The sequence below is a fragment of the Callorhinchus milii genome, unplaced genomic scaffold (genome assembly GCF_018977255.1).
Source record: "Callorhinchus milii isolate IMCB2004 unplaced genomic scaffold, IMCB_Cmil_1.0 Scaffold4, whole genome shotgun sequence".
NCBI classification, from domain to species: Eukaryota; Metazoa; Chordata; class Chondrichthyes; order Chimaeriformes; family Callorhinchidae; genus Callorhinchus; species Callorhinchus milii.
In genome coordinates, this window is record NW_024704745.1 from 24582007 (window position 1) to 24595852 (window position 13846).

At 42.2% G+C, this 13846-nt stretch overlaps 1 protein-coding gene across 2 annotated transcripts in view; it reads right to left on the bottom strand.

Annotated features, from left to right (window-relative positions):
- Positions 1–10282: 10282 nt before the first annotated feature.
- LOC103177577 (nectin-3) overlaps positions 10283–13846 on the bottom strand; it is a 45426-nt gene continuing 41862 nt past the window's right edge. For both annotated transcript variants that reach the window (XM_042334601.1, XM_042334600.1), the window contains exons 7-8: positions 13439–13481; positions 10283–10448 (exon numbers count right to left, since the gene is read on the bottom strand). In XM_042334601.1, the coding sequence (XP_042190535.1) occupies positions 10434–10448; positions 13439–13481 (58 nt within the window). In that variant the 3' untranslated portion in view covers positions 10283–10433. The remainder of the gene's footprint in view (positions 10449–13438; positions 13482–13846) is intronic.

Sequence of the window (13846 nt, forward strand, 5' to 3'; positions counted from 1 at the left end):
CCTCCCAGATAAAAATGAAATGTAACTACACAAGCTCCAGCTCCTTTAAAACTATTTGCACTTTCACCCGAACCACACTTTGCATGGAATGTCCTCATCACACTCCAATAAATTGAATTCAGAGTCTGCATCTTCACCTATAAATCCCTTCATATCCTAGCACCTTGCTATGTGATCGTCGCCTTCCCCCACTTTGCTGCTCAACTCCTCCATGACCTACTGCATGTCTTCTATCATCTGCCCCACCGTCAGTGGCCAAGCCTTCAGTAACAACTCACGTTGGAATGTCCCCTGCCACCCTGAGAAATGTGTCAATGAGACCTGTCATTAAGACGACTGGATAGCATTGAGACCCACCACCCCCAACCCCAGACTCTGTGAGATGCTTGGGCCTGAAATTGACATGTGCTGCACAATAATAGATGCGACTTTGAAGTTCTAGTTCAGGGCTAACTCAATTTGTAATATCACGTGGAACAGCACCAGGGAATTTAATATGATTGCAGAAAGTTGACCTTGACAAAAGAAACAGTTTAGCCAAGACTTTTCCATGAAGAGAATAGCCTTTTAAAATGTTCCAAAACAAATAAAGCACAAATCAGCAACGGTTTTGGAAAAGCACCGTCAAAATCCCCCACAAATGTCCCTCAATTCTGGGTAAAATGCTTACAGGATTCTCCCTACATTACTATTTTGCATCGATTCAAATTCAATTTCCAGGTATGCATGAGTCCAACAATTTCAATGTAACATCTTGGATTAGGTTGAAATGATTTAATTTACTTTCTTTTTGTTGCTCTTCTTCGAGAGGAATATCTACAGTCACTGTTCACATTCTGTTGTTTTTAAACACAAGGTGAGCATTTTTAAAATGAGTCCTAAGAGCTAACCTCAACCACCCTTCCAACAACAATAAATTGACATTTATTTCACGCCTATCATGTTAGCAGGATGTCCTAAGGCACTGGACAGTCCAGGGTTTACACCTGAGCTGGGAGTGGGAGCTGAGAGGGATGAGGTAAAGATGACCCCAAGGCGCGGTCAACGAGGAAGGTCTTTAGGCAGACCTTAAATGGGGGGAGAGGGGGGTTGTGTCGGCGGGCCTCTGGGATGGAGTCCCAGAAACCTTTCTAGTTTATTCAAGAGGCACTAGGCATATGCCATTAGTGAGTGATTGCAAATAACACTTGTACAAACCTGTATACATTTCCTCATGGCTTAATGAACATATACTTATCTGTAGCCTGGAAGTACAATATACTGGAAACAGTGAGGGAAAGTTCTTCCTCTGAACTAAAGTGGATTTATATATTATTGTATATTATATACAATAATATTGATTTATATATTATTGTAATTGTAACAGACAGCTGTTAATTTCCCTCTGTGAAAATAAATACTGTACTTCCTGTGTTTGTCCTTTGGAACTCTGAAAGCTATGAGGATATCTGAAAGTGGTTCCAACCGCCTTTTTTGTTGTAGATGTAAACATGTTACCCTTAGATGCAGCTGACTGGTTCACAGACTGCAGTCACACTAAATTCTATATACCTATTCACATTCAACCATCTCCCTGACTCCCAGTGGATACGTAGAAATTCACAGAACAGAAGTAATTGTCAACTCTCCCGTAGCCTTTCATGTTTACAGTACACACTGTAGGTGTTCTACATTTTCCTTTGTGTTGAGCATGCCTCACCTGAAAGGCTCTCAAATCTTTCCAGTTTAAGTCAGGATGCAGCAGGTATGTGCCAACAAACCATTAGCAAGCGATTATATATAACGCATAAATCTGTGTATATTCTCCTGTAACCTAATGAACTTACATGCAACTATGCACAGAGTGGTCTTCGTACATCGTGCCTGTCATTTGCTCTGTCTGCAGTTGGGAAATATAATGGGAACAGCAAGCGAAAATTCTTCCTGTGAACTAAAGTAGATTTCGGTATTATTGTAACTGTAACAGACACAGAATCGAGAGAAGGAAAGGCACTTGGCTTGTGCTGTAGAGGTGTGTGGTGGGGGGGGGCGGGGTGGTGGTTTGAGGGATCTGCAGCCTTTTATACAGGCTCCAGGAATGAAGCCTGGCTCAAAAGAGGCCTGAGGCATAGGCCACATGGCTGGCTTGAAAGTTTGGTGTAGAGCAGGGGAATTGTGAGGCCTAACAATTCTAAGAGGTGTTACTGAAAACTGACCTCAAATCCAGATGCCTGACCTCCACCCCTCCGCTCGTCTCCCCGGAACTGTAGTAAACGAATTGTGGCTGTTGGAGCTGTTCAGATGCCCTGCCCCTCTCTGATAACGACAACAAATTACATTTGTAATAATAATCCTTGCATTTGATATAGTGCTTTTCATGTCTTTAGACGTTTAAAAGCACTTCACAGAATAGAATGTAAAGTGAATTGACTGAATAGTTGCGGGTGAAACCCGATAGCCAATTGTGCACAGCAGTGTCCCATAAACAGTCATGGATTGAAGTGACTTTTTTTTTTGAGGGATTATTATCAGGCATGTGGAGAAAGGAAATTTGCCCAAAGTTTTGCCCTCCTGGGAATTGAACCCAGGTCTCTCGCTTGCAAGGCGAGTGCTCTAATCATTGAGCTACAGGACTCCATTTGTACAGCACCTTTCATGTCAGGAGGACGTCCCATAGCGCTGGACAGTCAGTGATCCGCACCTGATCTGGTGGTTGGGATCAGGAGGGGTGGAGGGTGGCGAGGTTAGGGGTAGGAGGGTGACTGAAGGCACAATTGAAGAGGAGGGTTTTGAGATGGGTCTTAAAGTAGGCAAGAGGGGGCGCGAGGTGGAGGGACTGTGGGATGGAGTTCCAGAGGGTGGGGGCAGAGAGGCTGAATGGTGGACTTGCTGAACAGAGGAAGTGGACAGGTTGGTCGGGGGTTAGGAAGTTACAGAGGTAGGGAGGAGCAAGGCCATGGAGGGCTTTGAAGGTGAAAAACAGAATCTTCAACTGTATCCTCTGAGAGATGGGGAGCTAGTGGAGCCGAGCGAGAATGGGGGTGATACGGTCATGGAGCCTGGTAGGGGAAAGGACATGAGCTGCAGAACTCTGGATGATCTGCAGCCTGTGGAGGGAGGGGTTGGGGATGCTGACAAGCAGGGAGTTTGCGTAACCAGTGCTGACGAGTGCTGATTGTATCTGTTTGTCACTGTTTGTATCTGCCCAGCTTGGTGGGGTCCACAGTTGCCATAGTAACACTGAAACTTGCCCAACATTTCATCCTGCTTGAGAATCAAACCCATATCCCCTCGCTTGCGAGGTGAATGCTATAACCTCTAAGCTACAGGGCTTACTTATTTTATTTAATATACATATAAAAATGTCTAAATCTCTTAAAATGTGATGTTTGCACATTCTCTTCTCCCTTTTAACATTTGAATTGTTTTGCACAATTCCTCAGTGCAATTATTCTGAACATTAAACTAAAATCGTTATTGACGTGTCAACTGAACATTTGTTATATGACAACAACACCCATTTTGTATCATGCAGTCACTTTGGTTGCCCTCGAGCTGAATTTAAATATTTACATTGCAAATATGTCCCTGCATATACAGTAGAGTATTTCCATTAACATGTTTAATAAACATAAGAAAGTGTGCATTACAATCCCTGTTCAAACAAGTCTTCAGTAACATCTGTTAATGTGTGGGTTGTCATGAAAGGCAGAGAGTTGAAAGATATAAAATCATTGAAATCTCCATAGTAACAAGTTGTCTGGGTTGTTAATATCACTCTTATTTGTCTCTTTTGAGAAACATAGGGTTTACAGTTAACATTGATAAGGCCCTGGAAATGGAATTACCATACTGATACGAGCAATCAGTTCTGTGAATGAAAGTTCAACTCAAGACCTTCCTCTTTGACTGCGCCTTCGGTCATCTTTGCCGTCATTCTCCATTTGGCCCTACCTCTCCCGAATCCAACCCCCAACTATGGTGCAAACCCTCGACTGTCCAGGGCCAGAGCCTTGGCGGCATTCTCCTTATGCAATTTGTTGTTGTTCCTTGCATTAAATAATAATAATCCTTGCATTTGATATAGCACCTTATCACATTATTGAGATGTCCCAAAGTGCTTCACAGAATATACTGTAAAGTGAATTGACTGTGTTTTGTGAGCAAAATGCGGCAGCCAATTGAGTACAGCAGTTTCATGGATGGAGTGATCAAATTACTATTTTTTTAAGGTATTATTACTCCCGGAAAGCAATCTGCCATTCGACTCACGAACGAGTTCCTATTTATTACTGGGGAAACAGAGGCGTGTGGAGTAAGGAAACTTACCTAAGGTTTTGCCCTGCCCAGTTATGAGGTGAGCGCTCTAACCATTACACTGTAGGATTTTATATAGCGCTTTAGCACATCATTAAGAAATCTCAAAGCGCTTCACAAAATGTACTGTACAGTGGGATTGTATATTTTGTGGGCGAAATGTGTACGGACTCTGTGCCCTGGCGTATGGGAATGTATTTAACTAAACATAATTATTTCAATATAATTTACTTAGTGTCTTTCATGTTAACAGGGAAAATAAAAGCGTGTTCCATTGCTGGGCACTCGAGCCAGGCTGTGGGAGCTGAAAAGGGTGGGGAGGGGAAAGATGAAAGAGCCCACAGACAAAGAGGTAATTCTTGAGATGAGCTTTGAAAGTGGAGAGGGAGAGGTGTGTTAGAGGGACTCCTGATGGAAATCCAGAAGGTGGGGGTAAAATGAATGCTCGCTGGGGGTGGGGCAAATAGGGGGAGTATATGAGGCAGAGTTATGAGCAAAGAGGGCGGGCTGGGTCAGTAGAGCTATCATTTAAAACTTACAAAGTTCTTCAAAACCAACCAAACTTTCTGACTTCAAACCCAATCTTCAGTTTTGGAAGAGTGAAAGCTTTGACCTACACGATAGAAAAGTCCAAATGGCAAAAAAGTACTGAAGGAAATATAATACAGGGCATTGTTGTTATAACGCAGGGCTTTAGGTCCAGAAATCAGACAGTTTAAAAAAGGTATGGCCACAGATGGATCACAATGGATTGAATGGCCTTCTGTGCTGTGAATCTGCTGGGAGTCGGGAGGTAGTTGAATGTGAATGGGTAAAGTGGAATTTAGTGGGACTGCAGCCTGGGAGCCAGCTAGCTGCAGCTATTCTGACGAAAGATCATCAACCTGAAACGTTATCTCACTTTCCTCTCTCCATAGATGCTGCCTGACCTGATGCACGTTACCAACGACTTCTGTTTTTATTTCAGATTTGCAGGATCTGCAGTATTTTGCCTTTTGTTTAGCTACATCTGTTATTGTTTAAACTGAGAACATTTTTATCTCTACAATGGTGGAGTTCTGTAAATACAGCATAGACCCAAGGTTTAAGCAAATTAAGCAACTGTCAATATTACTCATCCTATTTGCTTAGCATTAAATAGTTGGAACAAATAGGAAATCTCTTTGAGGGCAGGATAGCACTTAAATAGGGTCATGGTTTTACGATCGGCCATGAATTGGCACCCATAGCTTTGAAGTCTCATACGAATATATGATTTCCTATTTGTTCCAACTATTTAATGCTAAGCAAATAGGATGAGTAATATTGACAGTTGCTTAATTTGCTTAAACCTTGGGTCTATGCTGTATTTACGGAACTCCACCATTGTAGAGATAAAAATATATAGGTTGTGGATGGTACAAATAATACAAAGTTTCGTGCATGGTTTGTACCAGGCATAAAAACACCATGACACAGTACGGCGGGGGACTTGAAGTTGGCCAGTGTTGCTGAGTGAAGGGAGTGATTGGGTTTGTGGAATTGAAGGACATTGCAGAAGTGGAGTAAGGCAAAGGAGGTGGAGGGACTTGAAGGTGAGAATGACAATCTTGGTCTCAATGGCAGAATAGGGAGCCAATGGAACTGAATGAGGATAGGGTTCTTAGGCTTGTGGAGCTTAGTGAGGGAGAGGACACGGGCTGCAGGGTTCTGAATAATCTGACCCTGTGTGGGGAAGAGCTGGGCAGTCTGACGAGCAGGGCAGTGGTGTAGTCAAGTCTGGACATGAAAATGTGCATGAGTTTCTCAGGGGAGTGAGGGAGAGTTAATGGCGGAGGGAAGCAATATTACAGAGGTGAGGGAAGATTGAATGGGGTCTCGCAAGCTCTTCACAGGATACATTCTTGGCAACATTTTCCTTTTCTCCCACCCTCTCTCTTTAAGGCATTAATTTTCTTCTTTCTACTCAGGCCAATTTTCATCCCCTTCCGCCTCCTCTCAACTTTTTCCCACTGTCTTTCCTGCAAGGCCATTATTTATATACAAGCCTCTGCAGTGAATAAACAAACCTAGCAGAGGCACATTAGGGAGGTAATTAATCATCGTTGAATTTAATAAACTTACTCGGTCACAAGTTCCAACATGTCTTTTCTGTTTAAACACATCTCGGGTCACAGCTAAACACAAGTGGCAAAAGAATGCTTATCCACAATGCTGAATTTCTGTCTAAACTCAGAATGCCCCCAGAATGCATACATATCAGTAGCACCTCAATAGCTTAGTGTAGTTTGATGTTGTTCAAACACTGCCTTTTATACATTTGATATAATGCCCTGTCAAATTGAATCCCATCACGCAGCAACCAATTTGCACAATGCCCCACAAACAGTCACCATTTCTTTTACCTGGGGCATCATTGGCCAGGACACAGGCCTCGGGCCTCTTACTACTGTGGGATCTTTATTGTTCAAGTGATTGTGTAGATGGTGTTGTATGATAAAACAGGTGACCCAGAAGATCCGATGGGAGTACACATAGCAGGTTAAAAGCCCAGAAAGAAATAATAATAATAATAGGAGAGTAGAGGCCATGGGCCTACAATGAAGATGAAACCTTTTCATTCTTGAAGTGAAAAGTACTTTTATTTTATTTGAGAGATGAGAGATGTTACACAACAATAATAATAATAATCCTTGCATTTGATATAGCGCTTTTCACGTCTTCTAGCCACCTCAAAGCGTTTCACAGAATATGCTGTAAAGTGGATTGACTGTATAATTGTGGGCGAACAGACAGGACCTTGGTTTAAGATCTTGTCTGAAATATGGCACCTCTTAACAACGGAGTGCTGCTTACATTGGATTGTTATCCCAAGGAGCTAATATGGGGCTCCCTGATATGGGCCTTAAACCCACAATCTTCTAACTCAGAGGTAAGAGTGATACCAATTGAATCAACAACAAATTGCATTTATATAGCGCATTTCATGTCAGGAGGACGTCCCAAGACGATCGACAGTCAAGGGTTTGCTATCAAGCTAGGAGTTGGAATCAAGAGAGATGGAGGGCAAGGGCTTGGGGTGGGAGGATCACTGAAAGCATGGTTAAAGAGGAATAAGGTCTTGAGATAGGCTTTGAAGGAGGCAAGGGAGGGGTTAAGGTGAAGCGATTCTGGGATGGAGATTCAGAGGATGGGGGCAGAAAGGCCGAAGGCCTACCACCGAGGGTGGACTTATGTATGCTCAAAGAAAATACAAATCATACAATTAGACAATTTGACAATTAGTGCAATGCTATTAAGAGTATGCATTTACCAGGATTTTTTAAGGGATTGAAAAAGAATTATGGCACTTAGGTGAATCAGAAGAAAGAATTGAAGAAAGAGATGGATCGAATTGGACATGCAATAATAGAATTGGACGGGCCATGATACCTGGATATTTTCGAGTGATCGAATTGAACACACAATAATACCTGGATACTTTTCAGTGATTGAACTAAGAAATGTATAACAATACCTGGATACCTTTGGACATATCTACATTTGGATTAAAAAGGACACATTAAAATGAACATTAATTTGGACATTGCTACTCCATCTCTTCCACAGCATTTGGTTCAATCAACTTAAATCATTGTGAACTATATGTGGATATGTAAGCATTATTGTGATGTATTCTTTTAGTTATTTGTAACTATTACTAATCTGAGTTAATAAACATCTATATTTTTGTACAACATTTGTGTCAGTCCTTACTTTACCGCAGTGTCACAAATTTAAATGAATCCTTTGTTGGGATATAACGATCCCGAGGATTCAAAATAATGACTCAACAATCCTTAATAAAGGTATAATGGTTTATTATTCACAAACAGTTTATGAGTATATAGCAAAAGAGATAAATAGTCATACTACCAGTTCTATGTAGTCTGTAACCTTTGTTCCGGTCAGATAAGATTATGGTCTCCAGAATTTTATTCTTCCTTTGTCCTGTCTAACCTGATCAACGCGGTTCTCTTCTTTTTGGCCATCTGGAATTGAGACAGGGTTAACTGTAACTCAGTACTGTCCCTGAGAGTGTAACCAGTCTAAAAGAAAAAGCCTTCAGACACATATTCCATTGTCGTGGTGCCAGGCTCAGGGTCTCCCCCTATCTCCAGGTGGCCCTTATCTCATACATCAGGACTAAAGGTTTGTCTGCTTCTCACAGTGCCTGAAACCAACAACCACAGTATAACTTTAACGTTTTAAACCACTGTCTTATACTTGCTATAAGGTATTATAATTTCTACAATATTCTACTCAATCTAACACCTTACATGGGGTCAACTCCGCTTCTGAACACATTATATGACTTGTTGGTTCAAGCTAAAGTGAAGGATTAGCGATGTTACCTTTGGACTCTATACATTAATAATTTCTTTGCACTGGTGATATATGCCCTACCACATGTAGTAAGATAATTGGACAAACAGCTTTAAGCTGCGATTGGCCAAACTAGTACTGAACTATGAAACAAGGCTGCGTAAACTTGGATTGTATTCCCTCGAGTTTAGAAGATTGAGGGATGATTTGATAGAGGGTTTTAGGATGATAAAGGGATTTGATAGGATAGATGCAGAAAAGCTATTTCCTATGTTGGCCTACTCCTGTTCCTATGTTCCTAGAATGATAGAGTGGTCAAAATACCATTACACAAAGGCACAATTAGAGTTTGTGGTATGAAATCACAGTGCAGATTTTGCTGATCATTTCACAAAACCAACTCAATAAAATTGAGCAGACAATGTGATGATCCTAAGGGTCATGTACGGTCGTGTACTGTCCCGCACCAGGCTTCGGGACCACATCACTCCCACCCTCGCTCGCCTCCACTGGCTCCCCATCCCCCAGAGGATTGATTTCAAGATCCTCATCCTCACCTACAAGGCCATTCACGGCCTTGCTCCCTCCTACCTCTCCAACCTGCTATCCCCCTACCTACCTGCCCGTACCCTCCGTTCCTCTGGCTCCGGTCTGCTCCACGTCCCCCGCCCCAACCGCCCTACCATCGGTGGTCGGGCCTTCAGCCTCTCAGCCCCCAGGCTCTGGAACTCCATCTCCCAGTGCCTTCGCCTTGCCTCCTCCCTTTCCTCCTTCAAGGCCGGTCTCAAGACCTTTCTCTTTGACCGAGCCTTCAGCTCCCCTCTCGACTCTCTTCCCCCTCCTCGCTCCCTCCCTTCCCTCCCCTCACCCTGACCATTTCCCCCCTCCTCGCTCCCTCCCCTCACCCTGACCATTTCCCCCCTGCTCGGGTCATGACCCAACTGTGCAGCGCCTTGGGACGTCCTCCTGACGTGAAAGGCGCTTTATAAATGGAATCTTGTTGTTGTTGTTGTTGTCTGTCTTTTTAAATTGAAAACTAGATTATTACGTGACTACTCAGGCAAGCAAATCGTTTTCAAATAGCCTCATAAATAATGATTGTCAAGTGACTATTTTGTAGATAAATATGGCAATATCCCACAAATAGCTATGAGATGATTGATCAGTTTTACCTGAAGAATTGTTGGCCAGGATACTGGGAAAAACTAATAATGACAATAAAGTGTAGTGACTGTGTGTTTTGTGGGTGAAACACTGCAGCCAATTGCGCACAGCAGTGTCCCACAAACAGTTGTGGATTGAGTGACCAAATTATCATTTATTCATTGACTTATTTTTGGAAGAGATTCTTACCCCCGAAAAAGCGATCCATCAATTGACTAACAATTGGGTTTTTATTTAATGCTAGTTTACTTAATGCTAGGGGTGTGTGGAATAAGGAAAGGAAAATTGGCTAATGCATTATAATGTTACCTGGACTATTTTTACTCATGTCCTGATGTTGCGCTTGAAACCTAAATTTTCTGATATAAAGATTAGTGTTTTACCAAATGAGCAAAGATAATAAAAAACTCATTAAGTTATCCTAATAACCACTTCCACTCAAGATAGAGATTAGATCAATGATTGATGAAACCAACTGTTCCTGTAGTACTTTCAAAACTTTTACTTCTGTTTTCAGGTTTTAAACCTGATCTTTTGGAGGAAGAGACATTTTCCTAGTTTTCAAGCTTTCAGACAGAGGATGCTTCTGATTCTTGTCTTGACTGTGATCCAATTTCATCTGGTAGATTTTAGGTATCTTCATCCTAAGGTTCAATGCAATAACATAGACTTACGTATTGTCCTTAATTTACAATTGAACATCTCAAAGTGCTTTACAAAAACAAATTAGAAATGAAGTGATTTTAACATAGACAAATTTGGTTAATTTGAACCAGGAACGTCCTCTGCTATCAGTAACCCCTCCGCTACCAGTAACATCCTACAAGATCCCGCTCCCCTTTTAACATATCTTTCTTTTATGCTCCCTGCGCTCTCTCTCTCTCTCACACACACACACTCATTTTCACATGCCTTTCGTATTCACGCTCCCTCACCTACACACTTATTATCTAGTCTGGCACAGTTACAATCAAGATTGATGTATACAATCTGAAAATAATACTGCATTTCCCTGAGGGCACTGAAGTCATTGTGTTATATCAGTATGACAGTTGGCAAGAGGAACACAAGAAGAACAATACATTACTTTTGTATAGCGCCTTTCATGTCGGGAGGAAGTCCCAAGGAACTGGGCAGTCAAGGATTTGGACCTGAGCTGAGAATTGGGATCAGGAGGGGTATGGGGCAGGGAGAGTAGGGGTAGGAGGGTGACCAAAGGTGCGGTTAAAGAGGAGGGGCTTCGAGTCATGCCTTGAAAGAGGTAAGGGAGGGAACGAGGCAAAGGGACTTCTGGGATGGATTTTCAAAGGGTGGGGGCAGCGAGGCTGAAGGTTGGACCACCAATGGTAGGGCTGGCCGGGCGAGGGATATGAAACAGACCGGTTCCTGCTGAGCGGAGGGAGTGGACAGGTTGATATGTGTTTAGCAGGTCACAGAGGAGCGAAGGAGTAAGCCCATGTAGGGCTTTGAGGGTGAGGAACGAGGATTTTGAACTCTATCCTCTGGGGATTGGGGAGCCAGTGGAGCCGGGAGAGGGTGGGGGCGATAAGGTAATTGGGAACTAAGCAAAGACGAATGAAATGTAGTAAAAACATGGAAGGAAATGTACACATGTACATGTAACAGTTTGAAAAAAAAGTCTTGTGATTGAGAAAAACAAGGGTTTGCTTGTCTGTTTGTAACCAGAGACTCATGACCTGGGCATATAGAAAGGTGCGGCTGTAATTTTTCTGCAGAATCCGCTAAAAACTCCCCCACCACACCCCCTCTTTTACAAACAATCCTTCTGCTACAAACAACCCCTCTGGTACAAACAGCCCCCTCCATTACAGCCCCTCCACTACAAACGGATTCGCTACACCCCTCCGCTAAAAACAGCCTCCTCTGCCACGAACACGCCACCTACAAACAGCCCCCTCTGCTACACCCCACTCTGCTGCACACACACCCCTCCATTACACACACACACAGCACTGCTACAAACACCCCCTCGCTACAAACCTGTAAACACAGTGAGCTCGGGGCCCTGGGCCTCTTGCGTTGCTGGAGGCTGTTTACTCAATGCTACTGTGGGCGGAGTGGTTCCGGACATGCCTGCGCGGTGAGACTGTCTGAGTGTCTCTCTATCCTCTGTACGTGTGCGCATGGGTTTGTGAGTGTATCTGTTTGTGTGTACGAGTGTGTGTGAGTGTGTCTATGTGACACTCTGCCCTCTGTATCGTGCTTTTTGTCACCCTCCCACCTCTCTGCCTTCCCTCACACCTAAACCACCCCTCCCCCATGCTCGGGCCCCGACACCTGACCAGTGCTTTGGGACGTCCTCTCAATGTGAAAGGCGCTCTATGAATGTAATTTTGTTGTTGCGTTGTTGCTCTGTATGTGTATGTGTGTTTGTCTGTGAGTGTCTCCGAACGAGTGTCTCTTGTGTGACTGTGTCTGTGTGTTTCTCTCCTCTGTCTGTAAGTGTGTCTCTCTGTGGGTCTCTGTGTCTGTGTGGGGTGGCAGGCCCTGAGAGTCAGGAGGTGGTGATCTTCTGGAGCCCACAGTCAGGACATTGGTGAGCAATGATGGTGTTTGACGGATCTCCGTTTTTAAACGTAGTGCAGGTTGGAAACAGACCATTTGACCTTTTGGGCCTGTGCTGGTGTTCCCCCCACCGCTAACCCCCCAACCCCGAGTGGGACAGATTTTGTTATAAAAAACATTGATAATACTTTTTGCAACAATCCAATGTTGAGATTGTGACATTTCTTTATTCCATTTACCACAAGATCACAAGTTTAGTATGGATAAAGAAGCCATTCAGCTCAACTGGTCTTATCCTTCCAGAACACCAACCATACCATCCTCCCAGCCCAGTAATAAGCTGCATGTTAAATTAGATCAGTGTCTTGGCTTCAACTACCCTCCTGGCAACCTGTTCCAGTCATTTCAGACGAGTTAACAACACCCATATCATTTTCTGCTCCCCACTTGGCACTTTAGATCTCATTCCATGGAATACTTGTTTTCTATTCTTACTTCCTATATTTAGGAATATTGGACACCAACTGGCAACTAACAAATATATTCACTACTGAATAAATATTATTTATATTTCAAAAAGCTAATATTCTAAATATAAAATATTTTTAAAATAATAATTTGGAGGAATATTGGAAATTCTCCCTGGGTCTAGATTTACTTTATTAATGTTCAGATTCAGAATTTTTCAAATTCTTAAACACAGTCTTTAATTTGGAAGCCATTTTTCTAAAACCTCTTTTAAGAAGTACACACAGCAGGTTTTAAAGTGAAAACTGAATTCAACATTTTTCCATATCCTAGATGCTCTGAAATGCTATATTGGTAGAGTAAATCTAGACCCAGTTGGAATATTATCCTAGATCTGCATAGTTCAGCATCCCATAAATATGAAGGGATAAAGATGAACACTATCATATTATATTTAAAGTATTTAGACAGATTAAAACTCTGTATAGAGCTGTACACTGACCGTGGATATGGACTGTACAGGTAGTTTTTATGGTGTTAATAAACTATACACATATCCTGATTTACTTGTCAAAGGTTTGTTTGAGGCTCTCAGTACTGAAGAGGTTTGTTACATATTTTCCAGCTGATTTTTATTTACCTGATCCTCTTTCCTATTTTCAAGTTGCTGTAAAGGTGCAGCTCTGAAAGAAAGAAATGTGAAATAATAAACAAATAAATTGTTGCAATGAACATATACGTTCCTCTACTTTAACAAGTGGACAAAGTTGTTAAACTGCTGTAAACATCAAAGGAAGCTGAATAAAATGCTCAAAACTGAAATGTACAATGATACATTTAAATTTATTGCAAAAATCTGTCTGAACAAAACATTACATTATTTGTTCACATAAACATACATAGACTTGTAATACTGTTTATTTTCAGTTTGGTCACACAATCAGGTTTGTTGTTTTTTTGTTGAATGAAATGTGATATTGCTATGGTTAAAACTTTCAGGTTTGTATATTCTAGATTTCTTAATAGAAAAAATGTAACCTAGTTAATA